Here is a 26,695-nt window from a genome sequence, read left to right as displayed (position 1 = left end):
GCCACTTACCAGTCATTTGGTCATAGGCAAGTGGCTGACGTCTCTGAGGCTAGATTCTCTCATCTGAAAATAAATGGGAACACTAATGATTTTAAAGGGGTTACATGAAGATTGGGGAGAACGTTGTAAGGAGCGTTAGGAGAATTAACCAACAACACATCACTAGGGCCCCTAGCAATAGTGCCCGGCCCACGGTAGGTGCTCAGCAGATTCATTGTCCTGCTCTGAACTTCTCTCTTAGCTGCAGAGACGAGCTTCAGGGTGCAGCTTAGATCTATTTTCAGCCCGTGCAAGTCCAGCTCATAAAAATACAATCTTGCTCCTTGTCAACACTTCTGCACTTTTATTTATTGTTCTTGCCAATCCTGGGGCCTCTCCATGTGGGAACCTCTTCATTATTGATAATCCCAGGAAGTAGTATTTTAAATTTTTATGATCTGTACTTTGTGCCATCTGAACCACCATGTATTATCTGGCCTTGCCAGTGAAGGGGGAATATATCCAGACGAGGGGTCCTTTCAGGATGAATAATTTATCCCGTTTTCACAATGCCAATTATGTTAAATTATGTTCTTCATATCAGCCGCTGACAGGACAATGGGGACTGATGTAAAATATGAAAAGAAAACAAACTTGTATCGGTGCCCAAATCCACAATGGTATTTGAAAATCTAGAGGTTCATTTTTTCCCAAATATTTGTAAAACCCTACCTTAAATAATAAGAAAGAATGTGTCCTCTTCTCTCTCCATTTCCCCACCCTCCCCTCCCCATTTCTGTTATTAATCAAGGAGCTCAGGGCTCCGGGTTTTTTTACCATTTTTTTTTTTCAACTGCAGAGAATAGAGCCTTTCTTTGCAAATTTATTTTCTCTTCTCTCTTTCTTTGCTTATGTAAGCTGATTCCTCCAAGGTACAATTAATGATTGGCTCACATTTCTTATGCTTTCCCCTTCATAGTACTAAAAAAAAAAAAAGGCGACTGTTGCCATATCTTCTTTTATAGAAGGGAAGTGTTTCTGGCTTCCCTCCACGGGAACAGAACATCAAATTTCATGACACGCCCAATAGCCAGTTGATTCCAATAACTCTGTAGGGTTGTATTTCTCTTGTTCTCCACATCTTTTTAGTGTATCTCACTGGGGCCAGAGGCTTCTCCATTATTTGTATGATACATCTGGAAAGCCACTCTCTGGTTTATAATCCTTCCTTGGCTTTTCACTGCTTTCAAGTTAACCTTCAAGATGCTTGGTGGCATTCAGAGCTCTGTTTCCCCCCTCACTTCACCTGCTCTATGTTCTGGCCACTCAAAACCGCTCATTGTGGCTGCTCCATGTGCCAGCCTCCTGAGTGTTTTCTGAATGTATAGTGGTATCTTCTGTTCCCTCGATCTAGAAAACTCTTTTCCCTAAGTTTGGGGAGGCAAGCATGGAAACAAGAAGCTGGCCAGAGAAACCATTCATGGAGAGATGATGATGCTCTGGACTAGGGTGGTGGCAATGTAACTGCACAGGTGGATTGATTTGAGAGAAACGCTTGAGAAGCCGGAGCTGATGCTGAAATGGATTTGGGGAGTGAAGGCAAGGGAGGAGTCATGGGAGAATTCCTGTATTTGGTTTGGCATGAGCACTAGCCTGGATAATACTGCTGTTTGGGGGAGATGACTTGAGGAAGAAATGTTGAGAGGCAGGTGGATCCACAAAGAGCTTTGCTGTGGACGTGGTACATTTAGGCATGTTGGTCCAAGGGCAAATGTCCAGTAGGGTGAGCCGAGTTCTAGATGAGGTCTGGATTAAGTTATAAGGATAAGGATGGACTTGGAAGTAATAGGAGAGCAAATACTCAGCGGGGACTTGTAGGAGGGAAGCACGGCCATGACCTCACCCTGAGAGATTCTAACACTGAGAGGTCAAGCAGAAGGGGAGGACCTTGAAGAGGGAACTGAGGAGAACTGGTCAGTGAATGGGAAAAAAACCAAGAGCGATACTGCCATGGTCCCAAAAGAGAAGGGCGTTTCAAGGGGGAAGGAGTGAACAAGAATACTGAGAGGTCAAAGAAGAGAGCAGAGGACTATTTGTTCTAGGTACATGGGCAAAGACCTGCTTTTGATGTGGATATGGAGTTCTAATGAGCTAACACTTCCTTAGGGGCCAAGATAAAATATTACACGGTAATCTGGGTTACTTTTAGAGAAAATGTAGCTTAGTTAAAGAGAGGAGATGACCGAGGACCAGCATGGGTCACCAGTGTGACCCTTGGCCTGTGTTTGAACTCAGTGGCTTGAGGAATGGGATTCCAAAACCAAAATAACTGTTTACATTAGCAAGCCACTCAGAGCAGGGGTGCCTGGGTGTCTTAGTCGGTTAAGCATCCGGCTACAGCTCAGGTCATGATCTCACGGTTTGTGAGTTTGAGCCCCGCGTCAGGCTCTGTGCTGACAGCTCAGAGCCTGGAGCCTGCTTCGGATTCTGTGTCTCCCTCTCTCTCCCTGCTCATGCTCTGTCTCTCTCTGTCAAAAATGAACAAACATTTAAAAAATTAAAAACAAAAAAAGAAAGTCATTCAGGGCATAAGTAGCTAGTCATAGAGGTTCAGGGAAAAAGCAGGACACGGTTTTTAAGGAGGCCTATGACCCCCACTCTGTCAAACTCAGCACCTCCCATTACTGCAAGTGGTAAATGGGATACTTTAAGAAGAAATATGGTATGTAATTATAAATACTATTATTATTTATGTATTTATTGTAAATATATATAAATTATATAAATAAATAATATATAAATTTTTAATATATATTTTGAACTTGATATACGTGAAATCAATCATATAATATATAGAAAACATTTGTGTCTGATTTCTTTTGTTCAATGTAATCTCGCTAAGATTCACCCACGTGTGTGGCATTCCATTTTATTATGAATAAATCGCACTTTAGGCATTCTCCTATTAATGGACATGTAGATTGTTTTCAGTTTGGAGATAGTATGAAAAAAGTGGCCATGAACATTTTTATTGTATCTTTTGGTGGACGCATTATATTTTGAGGTGATTTTTTTTGCTGGTGCCCCCCCCAAAAAAAACCCTATTTATTTTGTGATGCTTATTTGGCAATCTTGCTAAATTCTAACAGTTTTCAGTTCATTTTTCTTGGAACACATTTTTTTCAGATAGAGCTTTTTACCTCAAGTAACAGAAGACCTAACCCACATTGGATTAAGGTCCAAGGAGTATGTATTTGTCCCTATAATTGCAGAGTCCAAAGTGGACTTCAGACAAGGTATGATCCAGAGGGCAGCATGTGATCAGGGCCCATCTCTGTTTCCCTAGGTTCCTCCGGGCTCTGCCCTCCTTCACTTGCTACCTTTGTCTCCATCTTGGGTCCTCCTCATTGGGACAACAATCTCTACAGAAGTTTCAGAACTCAAGTCCTCAATACACCAACCACAGGAAGAGCATGCTCTTTGAGGAACACCCATAAAAAGCAAGGAGGCTTCTTTCCCCAAGTCCCTAGTCAATACTGCCTCCTATACTATTGGTCCAAATTGGGTAACATGCCCATTTCTGAGCCAATCAAAGTCTATGATCAATAGGATGGTATGCCCTGATTGGCCTTAACCTAATTAAGGGACCGTTCCTACCATGAGGGAGGCATTGGCCCGACCAGACCACATGGCTGCCATGCACTGGGGCAAGGGTGAGTTCCCAAAAGGATATCTGGAAACTTTTGATCTAAATGGATGCCAGAGATGCAACCACAAAATGTTTATTATGATAATTAGAATGACAGGGCCTATAATGATTATTCATTATCTCAGTCCAACGGTAATATTTTGAAGGTTCTGTCACCCATCTTGAGGTATCAGAAGACATCTTTCTCAAGATGTCAGCTATGTAAGGGTCTTTTAAATTAATGTGGAATGATGAAAATGGTTTTGGGCTTTTTGAGCTTTGGAAAAGATGTTTGTAGAAATAATGGGGCAGAAGAAAGGATGGAGAAGCAAATGCTTCTTCACGTTTGATGTGTGATGCGTAGATGACCGAGATGATGGCTAAAAATCTAGCAGCAAAGGGATCAACCCAAGAGATGGTTGATTGTTGAGATGGACTTGGCCATGTGGGAAGGCACATCAGTTTTCTAGTGTCAGACAACAAATTTTCAAAAAGGAAATGGCTTAAAACAACACCATTTTATTATCTTACAGTTTTTGTATGTCAGAAGTCCAGGCACAGGTCAGCTGGGCTCTCTGCTTGGGGTCCCACTGGTCTGAAGTCAAGGTGTTTGCCACTCTGCCTTCTTGTCTGGAGTTTGGGATCCCCTTCCAAGCCCCCTGAGGTTGTTGGCAGAATTTAGTTACTTGTACTTGTAGGACTGAGGTCCCCATCTTCTTGAATCACCTGGCTGTCAGCCTGGGTCACTTTCAGCATCTAGAATCTGCCCTCAGGTTCCAGCTGCATGGCCTTCCTGTAACATGTCAGCTTACTTCTTCAAGGCCAGCAGGAGAATCTCTCTCCAGTCTGCTGTGATGGAGTTTTATAACAGCAGAATATCACCAGAGGAGTAACTATGCCATCAGAGGCCATCATCCTATCCACACTCTTGAGGGAGGAGACTATCCTGCACGCATACACTGGGGTGGGGAGCGGTGGGGTTAGGAAGCTAGAGGGCCATCTGAGAATACTACTTACCAGAAAAGGCAAAGGCATTTATTGCCTCAAGCCCTATGGTTCACATGACACAATGACCAGGAAATTCACTATGTCTAGAAATAGATACCAAGATGCATTATAATACACACACACACACACACACACACACACGTATGTATATATACGTACATACAACATGAAAATAGGGAAAAGACATTATAATTCCCAGCTTGTGAATATTTCTAAAAACGTAGATCAGAATGAGCAGACATCTACGTTTTCCACACCACTTTATAACCTGACAGTTGATCTAGTGATACCCAAAATATTTTGAATCATTAACATTTGTAGAATAGCCTCTAAGTTCACAACGCACCTGCACATACCCAGAACATTGAGTTAGGTCATAATAGAAGCACCTAGCATACGAGCCATGCTTTAAGCAGTTGCTTCCTTCGTTACATTAGCTCCCGACTCTCATGTATCCATTGAAGTTCCCATGAAAGCAAACAGCAAACTGTGTAGACCACGTGGTATTTCACACTTTTCTTTTTCTGGCCACATGGTTCACTTTGCAGAAAATGTCTTTCCTTGGCTTGCTCACCCAGTAAACTTCTGTTCATCTATCACCCCCTACCTTTTTTTTTTTTTTTTTCTTTTCCAGACAAGGAGGTCAGGAGGAGCATGCTTGAACAGCATTCCTCTTGAGAAGTCCTTGCATTGCTCTTGATGGGCTGGGTAGGGAGGACCTACGGGCTGACAGGTACAGGGCAGCTCAATTCCACATCTGCTTCAAACATCTAGGGAAGAAAATTTGTCAGCACTCAGAGGCAGTGTTCAAATAAACATTTGTTACTGAATGAATGGTCTGAGTGCTTATCCTCTACTAACTCATTTAAACCTTATAACAACGTAATGAGGTATTTATGGTCATTGCCCCATTTTATATGTAAGAAAACAACGATACAGAAGGCTTAGCGGAGCTAGTATTCAAAGGGTATTCATACCCTTACACCTCCCTACAATACCGACAGTACCAGTATCTACCCCACAGGATAGAATTGAGATACAGACGTCAAATATTCAGTGCCTGCTATCTGCTATATAGTCAATTTGCAAAGAAGGAGACCTGCTTTTATTACCTGCGGGCAAAGAGGCATCTGCTTTCCTGTCCTTTGGAATAGGAGGCTGAAAGAAAATAAAAAATTAACAGAACGATCCACTCCATCTCCCCAGTAGCCCTCACCTTTATTTGGCTGCCCCACTTCCCTATCCGAAGGAGCCAGGGCTTCCTTCTGTTGTTTGGAGAGAGGTGAGATACAAGAGGAGAACTGACATCTGTCAGTGGGTTCTCGATGATGGGGAGGGAGAGAGGGGCTAGATGGGCGGGGCCCCGAGCCTCCTTAACTAACATATTGAAGTTACCCACACGGGAGATGTTCAGTAAAGTAGTCCTTTCCCCACCTTTTCCTTTTTGAGCTACATTTAGTCAATGGCATGCCTCACAGACTTAACATGCTTCACAGGAGAAACTTTTGCTCGAGCCAGTACAATTGACTGCTGTCTCCGGGAAAATGTGGTGGGAGTTTTCAGTGAAGATTCAGTTAATCTAAGCTCCGGCGAGAAGTAAGAGTGATCATGGTTAGAAGACAGCTTCCTTTTAGCTGTGTGACCTTGGGCAAGTGACTTAGTATCTCTGAGCTTCAGTTTCCTTGTCAGAAGAATGGAAATAGTAGTGGTATGTAGATAAATGCATATGAAGTGCTCGATCCAGTTCTGGCACATAATAAATAATTCCAAAAATATTACCCATTATCATCTCATTTAACCCTCAAAACAACCTTGTTCAATAGGGGTGACGATTATGGCTATTGCCCATGTTTTACAGGTCTCGGACAGCTTCGGTGTTCTTCCTGATGCTATGGCACTCAGCCATTGTTATTGATTATCTGTCAGGTTCTTTTTTCTTCCGCTTTGCCTACACAGTGGGACGCAGTTCCATAAATGCCTTGGCAGGTTGACAGCGTATCTTGATAAGATATTAACCACCTCTGCAAAATATTCAGACTTCAGAAAAATATGATCCAAGAGATTCAAAGACCTTTATGTTTTTCTTGGTGCAAGCCCTTAAATCAAATTGCAGTGAAGTGTATGTAGAAAGGTTGAGCTTCAGGTTGTTCATCATAACTTATTTACATCACCCAAACTGTGGAAACCACCTAAATGTTCAACAATAGAGACCCATCGGACTAATTGTAGAGTACGCATCCGTGACATATTATGCTGCATCAAAAGGCAACATACAATTGCGTATTTGTCTACATTCAAAAATGTTAGTATATTGTTGTATGATAAAAGTAGGTTATGATTCACAAAGCACGAACCTGTTACATAGAAAAATATATGTTTGCATAATAGCACACATATACATCATAGACGCATATAGACACGTATAAATACATCTGGAAAGGTATGACCAAAATCGTCACCTATGGTTGCCTCTGTTGCAATGGGGAAGTACGGATAATTTGAATTTTCTGCGCTCTTGTGTGTTTGAGAGGGAAGTTCTTTATTTTCTGTTCTTTGTGCGATGTATAAAAATTCTAGTTACTGAGAAAAAGAAAAGCAGAGAAGTGTTTGAAGTCTCCACGTGTGCTAACACTGGCTGAACATTTCAGGTGATTGTGAAGACAAGAACGGAATATCAGCCTGAACAGAAGAACAAAGGAAAGTTCCGGGTGCCGAAAATCGCTGAATTTACGGTTAGTTTCTTGACGGGGTGACACAAACTGTAAAGGTAAGGCTGGCTTCCGCCAGCTCAAGTTTCTTCGTGCCAGTAGAGTAGCTGCTACTGAAGAGTGGGAAATGGCATAGGCTTTTTCTAGAGGATTTCTCGAGGCCACGCTGTCCGGGGGCACAGAGTCTAATCAAATAACAAAAGCTCTGCCTCTCGAACACTACTTACGCTCTCTTCTGCACTGGAATGCTCAGATAATTTGATAATTGATACATGTGTCTCCTTTCCTCTTTGTCCGCCTGTCCCTGTCTCTCTGTCTTTCCATCACAATCCCCGGGAAATATGATGGAAATGTATTTTTACAAAACCCTCAAATTTCAGTCAGTGGATGGTTGCAACAAAATGCAAAAAAGACAAAAAAGGAAAGAAAAGCTGACTTCTTAGTGGAAAAAACCAAATGGATGACTTTCTATTTCTTGGTCCTCCTCACTCGGAGGACTGATAAGTATATATCACGGTGATAAGTTGCGTGAAGGAGCCATGAAGCACGCTGTGCAAGGAAGACCTCAGGGAAATAACCTGGAGAAGTCACTTAGGTAGCTGGGACGAGCACAGCTTGTGCAAAGGCCCTGAGGTTGGTCCCAACTCTCGAATAGGAATAAGGGCAACAAGGCGAGACTGTCGGCAGTGGGTAGGGATCAGGCAGATATGAGACAGGAGAAGTGGGCAGAAGGCAGACAGTTCTAGGCCTTGTAGACTATATGCGGGAATTTGGGTTTTATGCTAGAAAGGAAGCCTCTGAAGGACTTCAAGGAGGGGAGAGACATGATTTAAGTGGGTTTTAAATAAAGCACGCTGGCTTTTCTGTGGCTGATGGACTGCAGCAGGCACGAGGGAGCGTGGGGAGACTATTAGGCTACTGCAATCGTCCGAGTAGAAAGAGACGGTGGCTTGAACAAGGATAGCAAGCAGATAGAGAGACACGGGAAGACCTAAAAGATATCTAGGAAGCAAAATCAGCCATGATTTTACTAGAACCAGTGGTTCTGACAATGGATATGGGAGCAGTCTGACTGGGCAGGAGCCCTGTCTCCACCTTAGACCAGTCAAGGGGCCGCGCCCAGCCAGCAAACCTCATTTGTCGAATGGAGGTGATACTAGGGTTGCTGGGAGGGTGAAGTACAGAAGACATGCAGAGCCCTTGGATCTGTTCATGGTAAGTACCCAACAAACCGTAGCTATTTAGTGTCAACCGTGACCGGGGATTTTGAAAGTAAAAACAGCTCTTGGTTGGTTATCTGGGACTGGAGTGTGTATATGGTAAACAAGCCGTTCCCCATCTCCCTGCTAAATCTGTGTTAGTGCAGCTGGGTGTGTGAGCCCGGGAGGGAATGCGGTCCCTCTGTATGCATCCCTCGGGAGGGTGAGAATTCCTTGGATGCTGACCACCTCCCCCACCTCTGAGGGCCGGGTTCTCTTACTTTGGGCTGTAGCTTTCCTGTCTGGCTCAGCGTGGGCCCGGTGAATATGGGCGTGGCCTGAACTGCAGACCTTAAAAGAATGGGCACTGAGCTTCCAGGGGAGGCCGGGGCCATCCTGGAGCATAAGGACGCACTGGGCCAGAGAGTGAGCTGACCTGTGCCCCCCCTCCCCCCCCCCCCCCCCCCCCCCCCCCCGCAGCGGAGACCATCAGAAATATGCCCGGATTCACGAACCACAATGTGCACTGCAGTGTTATTTATAAAATCAAAATATTTGAAGCAATGCTACATTGTCACCAACTTCCTCTGGATTCTGTAAACAAGCCCCGTGTCCCTACGATGGGCTGTTTTGGCAGTTTCTCAAGGTTTCCTTTTTCTGAGAGAGTAGTTAGTTTACTCTGAATTACCCATGAGATATTGTCGTCTTCTTTTGACTTTCCCCTGCTTTCCAAATTTGGTATGAGCATGCATTATTTCAGTAATCAGAAAAGAAGTAGAATTATTATTTATTTATTTATTTATTTATTTATTTATTTATCTTTACCAAATAGAGTGTTACAAGCTTCTGGTGGAATTATTCTTTATTTGGCAGTCATTTTAAAATGATGGTGACGAAGACACACAATAATTTGGGCAAATTCTTCAGAGAGAAAGTTAAGTGAAAAAAGCAGAGTTTAAAATTGTGTGTTTTCCAGGATTGGAACTATGGGGAAAAAAAAACACACACACAAGTAAACAGAGGGGGGGAAAACGTGGAAGGAAATGTATCAACATATGCCGTCTGTGGCCGTGTTATCTGGGATGGTGCTGGATGATTTTTTTTTTCCTCTTCTTTGAGCACTCTTGGTATGTTGCCATTTAATCCTATTTAACATCCACAAGCCCCTGAGAGACTGATGTATCCCTCCGTGTCTCAAAGGGGAACCATGGCTCAGGACAGTGACGGTGACCTGCTCCTCTAGCCAGCAGGTAGCAGGGCCAGGGCTCAGAGCTGGGCCAGACTGGCCTTTCTGTTCAGCCAGGTTGCCCACGGTGGTCACTTCCCGCTCAAACAGAAGTGGGTCAACTAAGAGAAAAGGAGGGGCTCAGTCAGGGTCTGGGCCTGTGGAAGCTCCCCATGCATCTTGACTGGATTGGTCCTGGGAGTCAGGAAGGAAGGTATTGGGTTTGGGGGCACCTGTCCTTCGTCAGCACTGACTGTCGGGTGTGGGCGGGAGCCCTGTTTGTTTAAGTAAAGCAGTGAGCATTTACAAGCCTCTCTGCTTTCTCAAAGAGAGCTGCCCCTGGGCGGTGTGGAGGGTATATCTGTAGGGGTGAGGGGGCCTGTATCTCAGGGGCCTGGGAGGAGGCTTTGAAGGCAATTAGGAAGAGTCTAGGGTCTGAGCTGTTGGCTGCAGCAGGGCTCAGGGATCCGGTGGGCTGTTCTGAGGATGGGATTTATAGGACTTTTTCCTGGTAGAACAAAGGGCTATTGGGGACATTCCTTGGTGTCTCGTTTGGCTGGCTGGGCAGGGGCATGCTGTCCACTGGAGCAGGAGCTGAGAGATCTAGGCTGGGGGGATGCCTGGAGTGAGAGGTGCCTGGGGGAGATGGCCAAGGATGGTGGTCTGTTTGCCCTTGGATGTAAATGGCCCGGAACTCAGGATGGAGTTTTGTGCTGGAGAACCAGCACCGGAAGTCAGAGACTTCCCAGCTAGTCTTAGAGAGTGTGGTGCTGGTAAACAGTGTCTGGGCTGCCTCCCCACGGTCTTGCTCACTGGCAGGGGTGACTGTGGGGCTGGCCAGGAGACACCTGCTCCTCATTCCAGGACCTTCGCAGGGGAGGAACAGCTCACTGCTTCACATTTCAAAACTGACCTGGACAGAGCAGCTGGGGGCAACATGAGAGAATGAGAGGACAGGACCGGGCGGGGGAGATGAACCGAACAAGACTGGCTGAAAGAATCACCTGGAATGTTTGGCTTTTCTAAAACCAAGAAGGCTCTTGCGAGGGGTCACAGACTTGAGAAACTTCATCAGGCTATTTGAGACAACAGGAGCATGCAGAGAGGAGCCCTTCCTTCTTTCTTAGTCCTGGGACCTAGGTGTTCTTCTAAAGCTGATTTTGCCATGAAAGGTGCTATAGAGGGTGCTGGCACCGTGCAAGGTGCTGGTGCTGGGGAGGATGTTGGTGTTGTGGAAAGTGCTGGTGCATCTGGCCATGCTGTCAGACCCGCTTGTCCCCCAGGCTGGTGTGAGAAGGAACTGAGTGTTGCATTTGGAGGCCAGCGTGTCAGGTTAATGAGAGGTGTTCTGGGTCTTTGGGGCTAGGTGACCTCGGCAACTGAGATCACGTCCCTGTCACCTCTGGGCTCCGTGACCTTGGGAAAGTCCCTTCACCTTTCTGAGCTCCTGATTCCTCAGGAATAAACCAGGCCACACAGTTGACATAACAAATAGTGTAAGTCCTTGGTACCCTCTAGATCTTAATGAATGATCATTTTATCTCCTTCCTGTTCAGATCCCCTTTCTTCCTCCTGGGTTCTTAGCTTCCTGCCTAATTAGCCAGCTTTTGTCTGCTGGCTGGAGGCAAATCTGGGCCTCCCCTTCCAGCTTTCCCCCTTGGGAAAGTGCAGGAATTGTTCAAGGAGAAGCCAGTTCAATGTCTGGATTCATGGGCAGTCTCTCTGGCTATCTACAGTGACCTCTGGAGCCACCTTTTTGCCTACTGAGGAGTGTAGGCAGATTTTTTGGTAGGCTGTTCCTCAATAGATCGGTTATAATAGGAATAATCCTAGTATTTGTTAAAATATGCTTTTAATCCACTTTTCAGCCTAATAACAACCAAGAGGTACTCCCATTGTTATCCCCATTTTGCAGATGCGGAAACTGATGGTCAGAGAAGTGAAGTGGCTCCAAAGGCCATTCAGCCCGGATGTGTTAGAACAAAATAAGAACCCAACCCTATCCCACTCCCTCTGCCACACCTTCGTGCCACCCTGGGATTGCCCTTGCCAATTCTGTGGCTGGCTTGCCTTCTTTCCTTCCTTGTTCTTCCCCCCCCCCCTTTTTTTTTTGTCTTTATCAATATTTGCTCCGAGCTGGGGCCAAAGGCCCATTGCCGGGAGACAAAGAGTGCATGAAACAGAATTCTCTCGCTCTGGAATGTGGATTAGTCGAGAACATTCTGGCCACCTTCTCAGCTGTATTGTCCCTGTCAGATCAGTAACTCTGGGCTGCTTCCCCTGATCCTCTCAGCTGGGTTTGGTGCCTCCTCTTGGTTCTGCAAGTAACATGGGGGCCTTGAATGCCACTGTAGGGTAATTGGCTGCCCTCGCATCCGCAGCCTGGCCCCCAGCCTCTCATCCCTGGAGGGCCTACCCACACGTCTCCAGTTCCCAGCACAGGGCCTGGCATAGACTGGGGGTCTGGTGTGTGGCAACTGGAATCCCAGTCTTTTGGAACTGCCTCAGTATTCGTGTCTGACCACATCCTGATTCAGGGTCCAGAAAGTCTGACTCTGGTGGCCATGGCCTAGGCAAGCGCAGATTGGGGGCCGTCGAAGTGCGTGGGGAAAGATCCTGGGGATATCTGTAGGACACCCAGAGCGTGATCAGTGGGAGAAGACGGAATGGGAGGAATGCATTAGTGCAAAGGGACCAGAACTCAACGTTCCTGTCAGACAAATGGACACATTAACAGGAAGTAGGGTGGGGGAGCACTGGGAGTGGGAGGCCTAGTAATTCTTAGAGAACAGGGGCCTGTGGGTTATTACTAAAAGCAAGCAACAACAAAGAAAGAACACCAAATAAACAAAAATCCATCCACTGATCCACTCAATTCTTTGACCCACTCAGTTCTCAAGGCTGCTTACAGTGGAAGGGAACTGAGCTACCAGTGAGTAGCTCCCCGGGGACGCTGCTAAGCCAATTTGCCTGCCAGGTTTTCCTTTCCTCCTTCTCCTTCTCTTCTGTGTGACCAAGGGACGGGGTCTCGGCCCTCTGTCTCAGGCCTCTGCTCCGCTCGTGCACCAACATAAGAAAGGACATAGTGCCGTGCCAGGACCCGCCTGCCAAGGTCGGTGGCCACGTCTAAAAGCTGGAAGGGTCCAGGCCTCTTTCCCTCCTGAAAGTCTCCAATAACTGTACTCTCTTCTCCGTTCACCCATCCTCTCAAGGCCCGGCCTCGTCCTGGGTCCCCCTGCCTCCTTTCTCAGGCGCCTGTCCTCACCGCCCCAGAGAAGGACTCTTCCGAAGGAGCCCATCCCATGAGGGCTTTGCCACCTTGAAAACCCGTCTGCAGTTCCGCTGCTCGCCTGCCTCTCCCACAAGCTCCGACTGCCCAAAGCGCTCCCCCCACTGCCTGCCTTCCTGTCCGTTCGTGCTGTCCCTTCCAGCCAGAATGCCTTTGCTGCCTTCACCATTGCACACATTCCTTACTCATCCCTCAACACCCAACCCGAGTGGCCCCTGGCCTGTGTGGTTCTGCCAGCTTGCCCGCATGGTCTATCCTTCCTTTTGGATTTCCTACACCTGCTGTACGAGCCTCTGTTCTAGCACCAGTAACCTGGTGTGGACGTCATCGAGTTACCTGCCGCGTCTTGCACTCACTGGGGGCCACAATGGTATCTTCTTCATCTTCGGACCCCAAGAGCCTAGCCAGTGTCTGGCCACCTTAGGAACCAAAAGATGGCTTCGATAACTGAGTGAACAGATGAATGAGTAGACCAAAAAAAAAAAATAAATAAATAAAATCCCCCTGGCTGACCGAGAAATTCTGCCTTTATTAATAACACCAGAGCTCTGCCTGCCTCATTTTCAATATCTTTATTTAAAATCAGGGCCTCGTCTTTGCTTCTAAGCTCCTTGACAATGACACATTCTTATAAATGTCTCTTTTTGACGCCACATTCCGAGGGAGGTGAGACCCCATTTCTACCTTTGCCATTTGCTTCTGGCAATTTTTCATCAAAACCCCAGGGGCTGCTTTCCTCGGGAGGGATTCTAATCTTTGCTGACAGGGGCAAATGGAGATAAGATGCTTTACTTTATTATCTGTTGTCTTGGTTTTTATGGCTCTCCTATTTTTTTTTTATTGGGAGGAATGTCATAGGTGAGTTATTAAAAACATTGCCTGCTGGGTTAAGAGCAGAGTCATTATCTGGCACGGGAAGAATCTGCATGTGAGTACTCGGTGGAGAAAGGCCACGATAGTATTTGATGTTTATGCTTGCATTTTTGGCTAGGGTGTTACTGAAAATCAGAATAAAGATGCTGGCCTATGCTTTTGTCTGGGCACTTTCTCTGAGCCTGATGGAATTGTACTGTTAGGGTAGCTTTCAGAAATGCATGTTGTTGTTAATTGATCGTTGAAAACCAAATGTGGCTTTTCTGTTTTGTTTTGTTTTTAACAAAAACATCCATGGGGCTGTCTCGGAAGGAATGTGCTCAGGGTTTCAGGGAGGGCCGGGGCGACTCAGTGACCACTCCATAGTCAAATAACTGAAGCTCCTTTTAGTGCTGCCTTCTCATTCTCGTCGATGCAAACAAGCCTTGGTAAGTAAGTGCTACAAGAAAGCAAGTGACTGGGTGAGTACATCTGATGGCCAGGAAGACTGCTAGAGTGTTGTGAACATTCTTCTTTCCTATGGGACTCCTGCAGGGTGGGCAGGAGCTGGCTCACACCCTGTCCTGAGAGCCAGTTATGAAAAGTCTGCGAACCAGTTGTTAAACTGTTGGAAGCTCGTAACGAACCATGGCAATGGGCAAACATGACGAAGCACGCCCCGTCCCCAAGAGCGTGACGAAAGGCCACGCGGAAGAAGGGGGAATACATGGGTTGGGGATTTGTGTGACTAAAGCAGGTCATTTCACCTTTCTGAACCTCTGTTTCCCTATCTGCAAAATGGGCTAGTGATGTCCACAATCTAAGCCTGGTGTGAGGACGGAGTTAACGTAAACTAACACTGTACCATGGGCGCCCTTGTACTTACGCAATAATATATTTCTGGGGAGTCGGTCACGCGACCCGATGGGATGCATCCACCTAGGCTGGGCCTCCAAGGCAAAGCCGTGCCTCGTTCCATCTCGGTTGGCCCTCTGTCTCAACTGACGTTGTCTTGGCACACGTGTCCCTCCTCACTCACCCTGTCCACAGTGCCGGCTTTTGAACTTCTGTCTCCATCTCACCCCCTTCCACCCAGCATGAGCAAAATCGCATCAGATCATTATATCTTGCTTGAGGAATCTTCAGTGGCTCCCTACTTCCTACAGGCCAACAGCATGGCATTGCAGGCTTGTCCAGAGGTGGTCCTTGCTGCTAGTTCCTGTCCCTCTGCCACTGACCTCCTGCACGCCCAGGGCTTCAACTTTCACATAGTTCTGCAAGTCTGCCGTATGTATGCCCGTTCTCACCTCCAGGTCTTTGCCCGTGAACTTTTCCCTCAACTCTACCCCACGTGCTCTGCCTTGTGGCCCAGCTCAACTGTCACCTCCTCCAGAAACCAGTCCTCGATCCCCCACGTTAATTCTTCACCTGGGAGCCCCACGGTCCCAACATTTCCCTCGGCCCCTGTGCCCGTCTCTGCTTCGGCAGAGATCTCTTGCTACCTGGCTAGGCTGCTGAACGTGCCACCGAAGGCAGGACTTCATGATGTTTTCTCCAGTCCCACATTGGGGTCATAAGAGGAAGGTGTTCGTGGAAAGTAAAACAATATTTAAAAATTATTGTTTGCAATGAATTAATTAATAACAATAACTTCCATTTTATTGAGCTTCTGTATGTGTCAGGTAGTTTGCTAGTCACTTTCCATATTTTCAACATACAGAGGAGAAAACTGAGGATCAGAGATGTTAGTTAAGATACTCAAGATCACACAGCCAATAAAGGGTAGAATCAGGCTTTTCTGACCCACTGTGATGCGTGTGTCTATGGATGTTTTCCTTCTTTCTTTCTTTTTTTTGTTTTGAGAGAGAGAGAAAGTGGGGGAGGGGCAGAGAGAGAAAGAGAGAGAGAGAGAGAGGGAGGGAGAGAATCTTAAGCAGGCTCCACGCCCAATGCAGAACCCAAGTCGGGGCTCAATCTCACGACCCTGAGATCATGACCTGAGCCAAAATCAAGAGTCAGACGCTTAACTGACTGAGCCACCAAGGCACCCCTCTATGGGTGTTCTTGAGTGTATGTGTGAGTGTCTATATGTGGTCTTTTGTCTATACCCATCTTCCAAATCGGGAAAACCTACACATTTTGGGAATTGGCTAAATTAAACTAAACTGAGAAGTGTTGTTCTGTTAGAATGCTAAATTTTGCTGCCTATCCTTGCTGTTTGCCAAGCATTAGTCTAATTTTGCTTTGGCTCTTTTCTTCTTTCTTTTCTTTGAATACACTGTTTGGCCAAGCCCTGAAATGCATTGATCCAAGAAGGAAAAAGAAAAGCAGAAGTTCCCAAGGGAGAAATGCCATTTTCCTCACTGCTTGTCACGTGGCTTTGCCTCTCGGTCCCATCACATGGTGGGAGGGTTCGTCTCCTGACTTTCTTGCTCTCTGGGCCTCCGTTGCCACAACGCGTGATTATATTAAATGTGATTTAAAAAAATTTGTGATGTTTAAGCTCCTGGAACTGTCAGAGGTAGACAGGTCCTAACAAAGTGACTGTATGTGCAGCTCATGTGTCACCACCATGTTCTATAATTATAAGAAAATTAGTTGTCATAGCAACTGCCACACAGGCCTAGCTTCCTCCTGGAGGTGCTGACAAGCCCCTCAGCTCCACGATCTGAGAAACTGGGAGGGAATTCAGTTCTCTGGGAACAGTCAACTCTTACTTGGGTGTTAATCGTGAGCTCATTCTAATTCTCCACAACTTGAACTCAGTCGCGTTATGCAATCTGACGGGTGCTGTTTTGAACTTAGTTCTAGAACACTCATTGGCTGTTTGACCTTGGGCAAGTCCCCTCACCTCCATGGGCCTCAGTTTCCTCTTTTGCAAAATGGGGATACCCATGCCCACTTCCAAGGATTGTTGTAACGTTTACGTTTTTTTTTTTTTAATTTTTGTTTTTTTAGTGTTTATTTTGAGGGAGAGAGAGAGAGACAGGGCACCAGCAGGGAGGGGCAGAGAGAGAGGAAGACACAGAATCTGAAACAGGCTCTAAGCTGTCAGCACAGCGCCCGACACAGGGCTCGAACTCACAAACCGCGAGATCATGACCTGAGCCGAAGTCGGACGCTCAACCGACTGAGCCACCCAGGCGCCCCTGATTATGTTTGTGATGTGCCTGTCAGAGGCTGTGGCACACAGTAGGCCCTGGTATATATTAGATATCTTCCGCTTACCCTCTTCACTGTGAACAAGGAGAAAACAAACAAACAAAAATGCCAAATTAGAGAGAGTGGATGTTTTACTAATAACATAATTATAATAGGGGCACCTGGGTGGCTCAGTCGGTTGAGCATCTGACTCTTGATTTTGATTCAGGTCGTGATTTCACAGTTCGTGAGTTCGAGCCCCAGGTTGGGTTCTGTACCGACAGCACCAAGACTGCTTGGGATTCTCTCTCTCTTCCCCTCCCCTGCTTGCAATCTCTCGCTCTCTCTTTCCATAAGTAAATAAACAAACTTAAAATTTTTTTAGATAACAACAACAACAACAATAATAATAATAATTTTGGTCGCATTTGTGGCTAGAAAACCAAATCAGTAAATAGAAATTCTAGGATGAATCATGTATATCAGGGAAAGAAAGAGAGAAGGCAGAGAGAGGAGATAAAGTATAAATGAATACACACGTAGATGAAGCTGACTTGAATGAAAATTCTGCTGATTTGTTTTTAACTGCATTTCTTTGAAGCTAAGAAAAAGATCTCTAGTGGCCAAAAAAAATCTCTAACCTGGGTGAGGATGCCTGACTTCTAGGCTCAGTCTCTGGGCCTCAGTTTTCCCATCTGTAAAATGAGGAAGTTGGGTAGGATTGTCTCCAAGGGCTCCTCTGTCTTTGATGTTCTTACAGTGGTTCTCGACCAGGGATGATTTCGCATCCGGGAGACACTTGGCAATGGATGGAGACATTTATGGCTGTCTCGGCTGTGGCCTGTGCGTGTGTTTGTGTGTGCACCCGTGTGTGTATACTATTGGCATTTAGTAGGTAGAGGCCAGGGATGCTGCTAAACAGCCTGTATCGCACTGGATGACCCCTACAAAGTATTATCCTGCACCAAATGTCATGGGTGCCAAGGAGAAGAAGCATTGGTCTAGGATTTGCCACCATGTTTATTGGTCGAAAAACAAGAATCATGCCACTCTTGCCCCACTGAGATGTGTCAGATTTGTTGAGTTATTCAGTTTCTTATCCTAGCCATCTCCTGGAGATTTGAAGCCCTGGAAAAATTAGTTAAGGTAAAGACAAAAGACTTCTCAAGGTCCTAGGGGTTCAATAAAAATGAGATGGCCTTGGGAGCTGGGAAAAATACTGCCCTTTGAATTTTCTTTTCCCTTGGTACTGCATAACTCTAAACAGACCAAATGTGATTGTTTCATGAGCAGAATGCAATTTAAGACCCATAAATAGCTTTATTATTATTTCTCTATAGAGGATAAAAATAAGTCTTGTATATATTTCAACTGCACCCTCACTTCCAGCTTCAACCTTTGATTTTGACTTTCCATGTCACAGCCAATGTGTGTCTCTTCTCAAAATCATTGTGATCACTTTTTACTCTTGCTTGAAATCATTTTGGGGCTTTCCCTGGCCTTCACAGTGATATCTGAACTGCTTAGTTCATTGCACGTGGTCCTCATGACCTGTCTTTTGCTCATCTCTTCAATCTCCCCTCCTTCCTGCCTTCAAATTCCTCCCGCCAACCTATATTACTCACAGGATCCTGGGCACACTCTGGCCTATCTCCTCCACTCCTCAGCTTAGCTGTTTCCTGAATACTTTTCTCTCCCCCAGGGTCTAGTGCACACCTATTTATCTCATTGACCTGGCTCAAACATCACCTCCTGGATGAAGACCATCCTAGTAGCTTGTCCTCCCTTCCCCTCTGTCAGATGTGGAACTGTTTCCTCTGGGATTTTCCTCACTGGAGAGAGCTGGTCAACTTCACCTCCTTTGTGCAGCTATTTTCTTAACTACAATTTTCCAATGCCCTGTGAAAGCCTGGGCTCTTGAAGACAGATGTCACCCCTGCCTGAGTTCTACATCCCCTGTGGCCTTGAAAACAATAGGTGGTCCGTAACTTTTCTCTTTAAATGAGAGTAACACATCTACATGTGCAAAGTTCCTACAGTATAAGAAGCATAAACTGAAAAATGTCTCCTTTTCTCTCCCTTCCTAATCCTTCCCACCTCAAATAGCCATTGTCTATGTCTATGCTGTCCAAATTGGAAGCCTCTAGCCAGATGTGGCTATACTCACTGAAATTAATCAAAATGAAATAAAATTCAAAATTTAATTCCTCAGTCACACAAGCTACATTTCAAGTGTTTAATAGCCACAGGAGTCTAGTGGCTACCATATTGGATGGCTCAAATTTATCGGACATTTCCATCATTGCAGAAAGCTCTACTGGATGGTCCAGGAATGGTTTATGTTCCCATCTAGAGACATTTTCTACATGTCAGCATATATAGATTTACATATGCATATATACATTTGGTATCCTTTTTGTTTTCCCAAATGGGACCATCTTATATATATTCTCCGGCACCTTGCTTGATTTCTCTTAATAATATGTCTCAGAGATCTTTCCACATCAGCACATTGAGATCCTTTTTTGTTCTTGTTAATGACTGTTGACTGAGGGTTTTCATAATCTTTCAAAATCAGTGCCCTATTGTTGTTCTAGCTTTCAGTCTTTTGTCGTGAGAAACTGTACTGCAGTGAACCTCCTAGTGTGTGTGTCCACACACACACACACACACACACACACACACACACATCTTTCATATATTTTTCAAGTATATTTGTAGAATATGAGAATCTTTATCTTACAAGCTTTGCCAAAGAGTCTTTGGGTCTTCACTTTTAATAGGTTTGGCCAAGTTATCTACTAAAATATTTCCACCAGTGTATTCTTCCTCCATCATGCCTGAAAGTGTGTTCTTCCCCACATTGCTGATTTTAACAATCTTTAAAAGCTTTACCAATCTGATACATAGTAAATGGCACCTCACCTTTGTTTAGGTTTGTGTATCTTTCATTATCAGTGGGATGGAGCCCCTTTCTGTTTACTAATTGACTGTTTGACCTTTGTTTCCTTCCTGGAAAACATCCTATTTGGTTGGACCACTTGCTGTTCCTTCCTACTGATGGGCGTGGCCTCTTCCCAAAGCTGAGAACTTAGTCATTCTCACTTATTTGGTACTTTCTTAGTTGACCTTTGCCTTTTGGTTTTGTGTATGGTGTAACTTATTTATTAAGCCTGCAGGATTTCCTACTTTTCCTTTAACTTAAATCAATCACCAACTCCAGAAGGCATAAGGGAAAATACTGATACATTTGATTGTATAAAAATCAAGGCCTTCTCCCACCCTGAACTCATGTTTTCTTCTGATACTTTTATGATTTTATTTTCTATGTTAAAATCTTGATCCATCTGGAATTTGCAATGAGTAAGGTAGGAATCCAGCTTTCTCTCTTTGTGAATGGCAGTTTGCCACTTGTTCCACATTCATTAGTTAACCTTTCCTCTCCCGGACTTGTCATGCCACTCTTTTTAGATACTGCATCCCCATAAATATTTGAATTTACTGCTGGGCTCTCTCTTCTTTCATTGATCTTATAATTGTTTGGTATTGAAAATTGAGACCATAGCAAGTTGTCTCCATTACATAATTTTATGACACATCTTACAATCTGTGTAAACTGTGCTTCCCTCATTCCTTTGATTTTTCAGAGACACCTTACCCCCTTCTAGTGCGTTTCCTTTTCCAGATAAATACTAATATAATTTTTAGGTTCCAAAAACACTCACGCTACTTTTTCATATTAGTTACAAGAATTAATAGATTCATTTGAGGAGAAGCTACATCTGTAAAGTATTGGGTCTATGTAGCTACAAATTTAACCTTGCATCTGCCAAAGTCTTTTTTAGAGGTTCTAGCTGAACTTTAAAATCATCTTTACAGTTCTGATTAAGTTTATTCCAAAGTATTTTATCTATTTTTTTGTTGATATTGTAAAAGGGACCTTTCCTTCCATTATATTTGCTAACTGGTTGTTATTTACACTTAATAAAAATCCTTTTGAATTTTGTACATTTCTTTGCCCACCGGGTAGTTGTTACTAACTTCTCCTTTTTTTAATACTTTGTTTAAAAATGTAACCCTTTGTGTTCTCTACATATGTAATTGTACCATCTGCCACTAATGCTAATATTGCTCTCCTATCTGATATTTAGTCTCCTTGTGCTCTTTCCCCTGTAGTTTGTTTTTAGACTCCTCATGTCGTTTTCTTGTCTAATTGCATTGGCCGATACCTTCAGGTCTGCTATTCCTAACATTTCGCCATTTATATTTTCATGGATTTTTTTTTCTCCCCAAATGCCTTTTCTGTATGTATGGTTTGTCTTCTTTGGCCTGGCATTATGGTAAATTATGCAAACAGATTTTTAAATACTAAGCCATTCTCACATGTCCGCATTTGGTCACGGTATACTACTGAATTCTGTCTGATAATATATTATTTGGAAATTTGGCTTTAATAATGTTGTGAGGTTACGTTGAGTGATTTTGTGTGTGTGCTGTCTTTGTCAGGTATGGTATTATTATTATGTTGTCTTTGTAAAGAGAATGAACATGCCTTTTTCTTTCTCAGTGCTCTAGAAAATTTGAAAGAACAGAGAAATCATCTGTTTCTTTGAATTTTTTAAAAAAAGAATTAAAACATAAAGTCATCTGGCTTAGTATTATTAGGAGGGTGTAGGTAGTTTTCAGTAAATATGTGAAAAATTAATAAACAAAATTTATTTGTACCCAGCTACCTCTATAAAGCTTCTTTTTCAATATATGAAATTTATTGTCAAATTGGTTTCCATACAACACCCAGGGCTCATCCCAAAAGGTGCCCTCCTCAGTACACATCACCCACCCTCCCCTCCCTCTCACCCCCCATCAACCCTCAGTTTGTTCTCAGTTTTTAAGTCTCTTATGCGCTTTGGCTCTCTCCCACTCTAACCTCTTTTTTTTTTTCCCTTCCCCTCCCCCATGGGTTTCTGTTAAGTTTCTCAGGATCCACATAAGAGTGAAAACATATGGTATCTGTCTTTCTCTGTATGGCTTATTTCACTTAGCATCACACTCTCCAGTTCCATCCACGTTGCTACAAAGGGCCATATTTCATTCTTTCTCATTGCCACATAATACTTCATTGAATATATAAACCACAATTTCTTTATCCATTCATCCGTTGATGGATGTTTGGGCTCTTTCCATAATTTGGCTATTATTGAGCGTGCTGCTATAAACATTGGGGTACAAGTGCCCCTATGCATCAGTACTCCTGTATCCCTTGGGTAAATTCCTAGCAGTGCTATTGCTGGGTCATAGGGTAGGTCTATTTTTAATTTTCTGAGGAACCTCCACACCTCTGTTTTCCAGAGCGGCTGCACCAATTTGCATTCCCACCAACAGTGCAAGAGGGTTCCCCTTTCTCCACATCCTCTCCAGCATCTATAGTCTCCTGATTTGTTCATTTTGGCCACACTGACTGGCGTGAGGTGATACCTGAGTGTGGTTTTGTTTTGTATTTCCCCATGCCTCTCTAAAGCTTTGAAAGCTTTTTTTTTTTTTTTTTTTGAAATGCACCCATTGTCATTCTCTTAATTGTAACCCCCTCCAGCAATTTTTTTCTAAGTGGCCCCATTCAGTCAATAAGTATTTACCAAATAGCCACTGTGACCCAAGCCTTGGGGTAGGTGGTATGGGTGATTCATGGAAGTACCAGACCTGGCCCACAATCTAATGTTCCGGAAATGATGGCATACAGCTAAAACCTCCATTTGTGTATATTTATTTGATTTTAAAGCAACATCACTTATCATTGAATATTAATAGAGCTCGGGGCTCTGTATTTACAGTTTACCCTTTAGGCACACATGAATTATTTTTGGCTCTAGATTACAGCATCTCACTCCAAAGAGACAGCAAATTGTCTCTCCTTTCGTGTTGGAGCCTGCTGTCATCTCTGACGCTGGTCTGCAGAGTAGGGCCACACTTATTTTCAACTGTGGAGCTCCCAGTGTGATTCACCTCTCTTTACTTCCCTGAGCTAGGTTTTTTTTTTTTTTTTTTTATCTGTAAAATGGAGACACCAATCTTGTTTAGTAATACTTAGATGAGAAAACATTTGTAAAGCATCAAAATGCAGTGGGCACCCAGCAGACCTAGGTTTATTTCCCCAGATACCTAGCTCCGTACTAGGCCCTGAAGAAGCCACTCGTGGAATATGTGTTCAGGGCTGGACTATTTTTAGAGCCCTTGACTGGTCTTCCCACCTCCCAATTTTACCCCCTCCAACCGAATCTCCATCCAAACTGCCAGAGCAATATTTAATGTTCAAATGGAAGCATGTCAGTGGACACCAGATATTACACACATGTTAGCTCTCCTGTCTTCCCAATAAACTCTAGTCTGAGCCCATACTCTTTCTGGAGCTTGCCTCTATTTACCCATCAAGCTTCCTCTTTCACCGTCTGGTAACATCCACATCCCCACGCCTTTACACACGCTGTTCTCTCTGCCCATGTCACTCTTCCCGCTCTCCTTCCAGGCTGGCTTCGTTGCGTGGTGCTGTCTTCCTCACAGCTTTCCTTCTAAAGGGCTCTTTTGACGGTAGAGATCATGTAGCTGTCCACGTCCCTGCGTCCCATGTGCCTGGCCCTGGATCTGCCATGGACTAGGTGTTCCGCCCATATCTGTTGTCAGGTGCATGATTAGTCTTTAGGTTACATGGTAACATATGAATGAGATTTTTCTCCGTTTCAGCTCTCAGAGGAGCCCTGGGGAAATAGTTCTTTAAAACACGAAAAATGAGGCCAGGAAAATCAATTGCATTTCTCGGCTGCAGGAGATGTCGGAAAAGCGTGACTTTCCCGAGCCTCCCAGGGCACGGCACCATAATGGGGAGTTGGAGGCACCTTTCATTTAACGTGGATTTCAAGCAGGGCCCAGGCTGGAACTCACCAAACCATTCAGCCACCCACTGCTCGTGAAATTCAGGAGCAGGCGTGTTTGAAAAGCCCCGAGACGCCTTGCACAGCTCCTTTCTTCTTTTTAAGTAATAATGAGCTGGCTGGGCAGCCTTGCCGATGATTTTCCAGTTAAACACCCACACTCCAAGATGCCTCCTTCAATAAGTGGATGGGGAAAAGGGCCAGAGAAAATATAGGAGGGTGAATATTGATGGAGTGTCTTCTGGGCTCCAGGCACTGGGCTTGCCGTCTTTATCATCGCCTGGACCTTCATAACTGCCCCGGTAGGGGGACAGTACTGTAAGCACTGCCTTTGTACAGAGGAAAACACAGAGGGTGAGACAGAGCTGATTTGCCCAAGGCGACACAAGTCAGACGAAAACCATTTGTGCATCTTCCGAGCGGTTTGTTTTTATCTTCTGGACTCTAAGAGATCTACTTCCTTTCTCTGGTCAGGCTGCTATAAACCCTGAGTCGATTTTTGCCCCTCTGCTCCAAGTATGGGCACTGTGATAACACCTGCCTCCCATTTATCCCATCTTTGTTCCTTCCACTTACTTCCTTACTATTTTCCTCATCTGTGAAATGTGGGTAATCCTAACAATACCTGTCACAAAGGATTGTTATGAAGACACAGTGGAGAAGCCCTGTAGTGGACTCAGGGCAGAACTTGGCACACTGTGAGCCCTCAGTGAATGTTAGTGATTACTAGATCACGTAGCATGTAGGTTGCTTTCGATCACTCCTGGGAAAAGATGGGCGAGGGAGGGGTGCCATAAAAATAAGATGAGTGAAACTAGTTAGGTGGCATTTACTTACTCCATACGGATTTATTGAACACCTACTGCAGCCAAGCCCTGGCCAGATACAGGGGCTGCCAAGATGAATCCTCAAGGCTGGGGACTCTCAAGGAGAAGACGGCACAGGCGAATGTCGCACTGACTATCTCAGCCACGGAGCCTGTTGTTAACAACGTTCTACTCTCTGCATCTTTTGCCCTGCTTGATTTCCGCGTCTGGGAAGCAGCCCTGACCTGAACCTCACTCCCAACCCTTTGGTTTTCTGCAATCCTGCAAAGAGCGGCGGATAGGAAAGGACATGACCCTTCGCTCTGGGTCACAATGCCCAACTCATCCTACCGGGAGGGACTGCCGAGAGGGGAAAGCCTGAGGTCACAGCCGAATGAGCACACAAACAGGAGCCCAGACGGCAATCCCTGCAGGGAACTCGGCAGAGGGAAGGTAATTTCATTAGGTTCCAAGCCCTTGCTTTAGTGTGCTGCTGGGGAGAGGTCTCTCTGCGGCCTTGCAGGCTGGCTGTGTGCACTACTTTGTGTGTCTACTGGGTGATGGGCTCGTGTTTGTAGAGTCAGAACAATTTATGAGGGACATGCACTTCCATTATTGGGAGCCAGGGAGAACGGGCGAAATGCAAGGGCGCGATCCCTGCCCCAAAAACACCATGCAAAAGTTCATTAAGGCTCTGACTCACCAGACCATTTCTGATGAAATTAAGAGGTACAGCTAAGCGTCGACGATTTCAGTGACAGGAAGTGAAGCAGTTGCTTCTACGGGTGACCGCTTCGGGAATGTATTTCAGTAATAACGACAGTGATGATACTCAGCGTTGTTGGAAGCTCTACCTCCAGTGTCTTTGCGAGTCCTTCCAGTGTGGCTGGTAGGTAGCTGGCATGATAATCCCATTTTTGCAGATGGGAGACTGAGGCTCTGAGAGGTGGTGCTACTTGGTTAAGGTCACACAGCCAGGAGATGGTGGAGCAGAGACCGGGTCCCAGGCCAGTCTGGTGCTTGAGCCTACCTCCTTCTCCCACCTCCCACTGCTTCCCTTTTAAGCCCCTGCTTCCCCGTCTCTGCGAAGCCAACACTGAACTTCCGTGCCACCTGTATGTTGATCCCTTAGAAGCCTTTTGTTTCCTTCACACCAAATTAAAATCATAATCATGGCAGCAGTAAATAAAGTGCCTGACCTACCTACCTGCCCACAGCCCATTTTGCCTGCATGTTGGGTCAGATTTGTAGCTACAATCACTCCTTGTGGAAACAGCAAGGCTCGTGTGACATCTTAATTTACTGAGTTTCACCTTGTGCAAAAGAGCCCTGGCCAGATTTGTGAGCGTCTCCTTGTCTGGACCATATTTACAAAATGCTGGTGAGTGACAAGGTTGCTCCAGGACTCACCTTGCTCAGCAGCCCAGGCAGGAAGAAGGCCCAGCCCAGCACATGTTAGAAAGAAGGCCTTGACCTGGCCTTGCCGTGTGACCCGGGTAAGTCCCCTCACCTCACCTCGGTAAGACAGGGACAGTCATATCTTCATCAAACAGTTGTTGTGTGGACTCAGTGGAGTGATGCGTGCAAAACCCAGTGCCTGGCTCATAGCAGATACTCAATAAATGTCAGGTCCTTCTTCTCCACACCCCCGCATCCCCCGCGTCCACTGTGGTAGAAGGTGCTAGGCCTCTTTGGAGATGTTTTGTGGACACATGCTCCAGAGCCCTTTAAGACCACCCCCCTGCCCTGTCCGGTAATTGGTCATACGTACTCATGGTGCCACCTGGGAGCTGGCTTTCCACTCAGCTCCAAACCGCTCACGTGCGTCGCCTCACCTTGGACCTCATCCCTTCCCTCCTAGAATCCTTCCAGGGGCC

General features: G+C 45.2%; 1 protein-coding gene across 1 annotated transcript in view; it reads left to right on the top strand.

Moving 5' to 3' along the window:
• Positions 1–26,695, top strand: part of NSG2 (neuronal vesicle trafficking associated 2) — a 55,526-nt gene that overhangs the window by 10,072 nt on the left and 18,759 nt on the right. The window contains exon 3 of the mRNA XM_045500994.1: positions 7,324–7,407. Within this exon, the coding sequence (XP_045356950.1) occupies positions 7,324–7,407 (84 nt within the window). The remainder of the gene's footprint in view (positions 1–7,323; positions 7,408–26,695) is intronic.

This window comes from Leopardus geoffroyi, chromosome A1 (assembly GCF_018350155.1).
Source record: "Leopardus geoffroyi isolate Oge1 chromosome A1, O.geoffroyi_Oge1_pat1.0, whole genome shotgun sequence".
Lineage (NCBI taxonomy): Eukaryota > Metazoa > Chordata > Mammalia > Carnivora > Felidae > Leopardus > Leopardus geoffroyi.
Note: the sequence above shows the minus strand (reverse complement) of the source record. Positions and strands in the feature narration are given on the sequence as shown.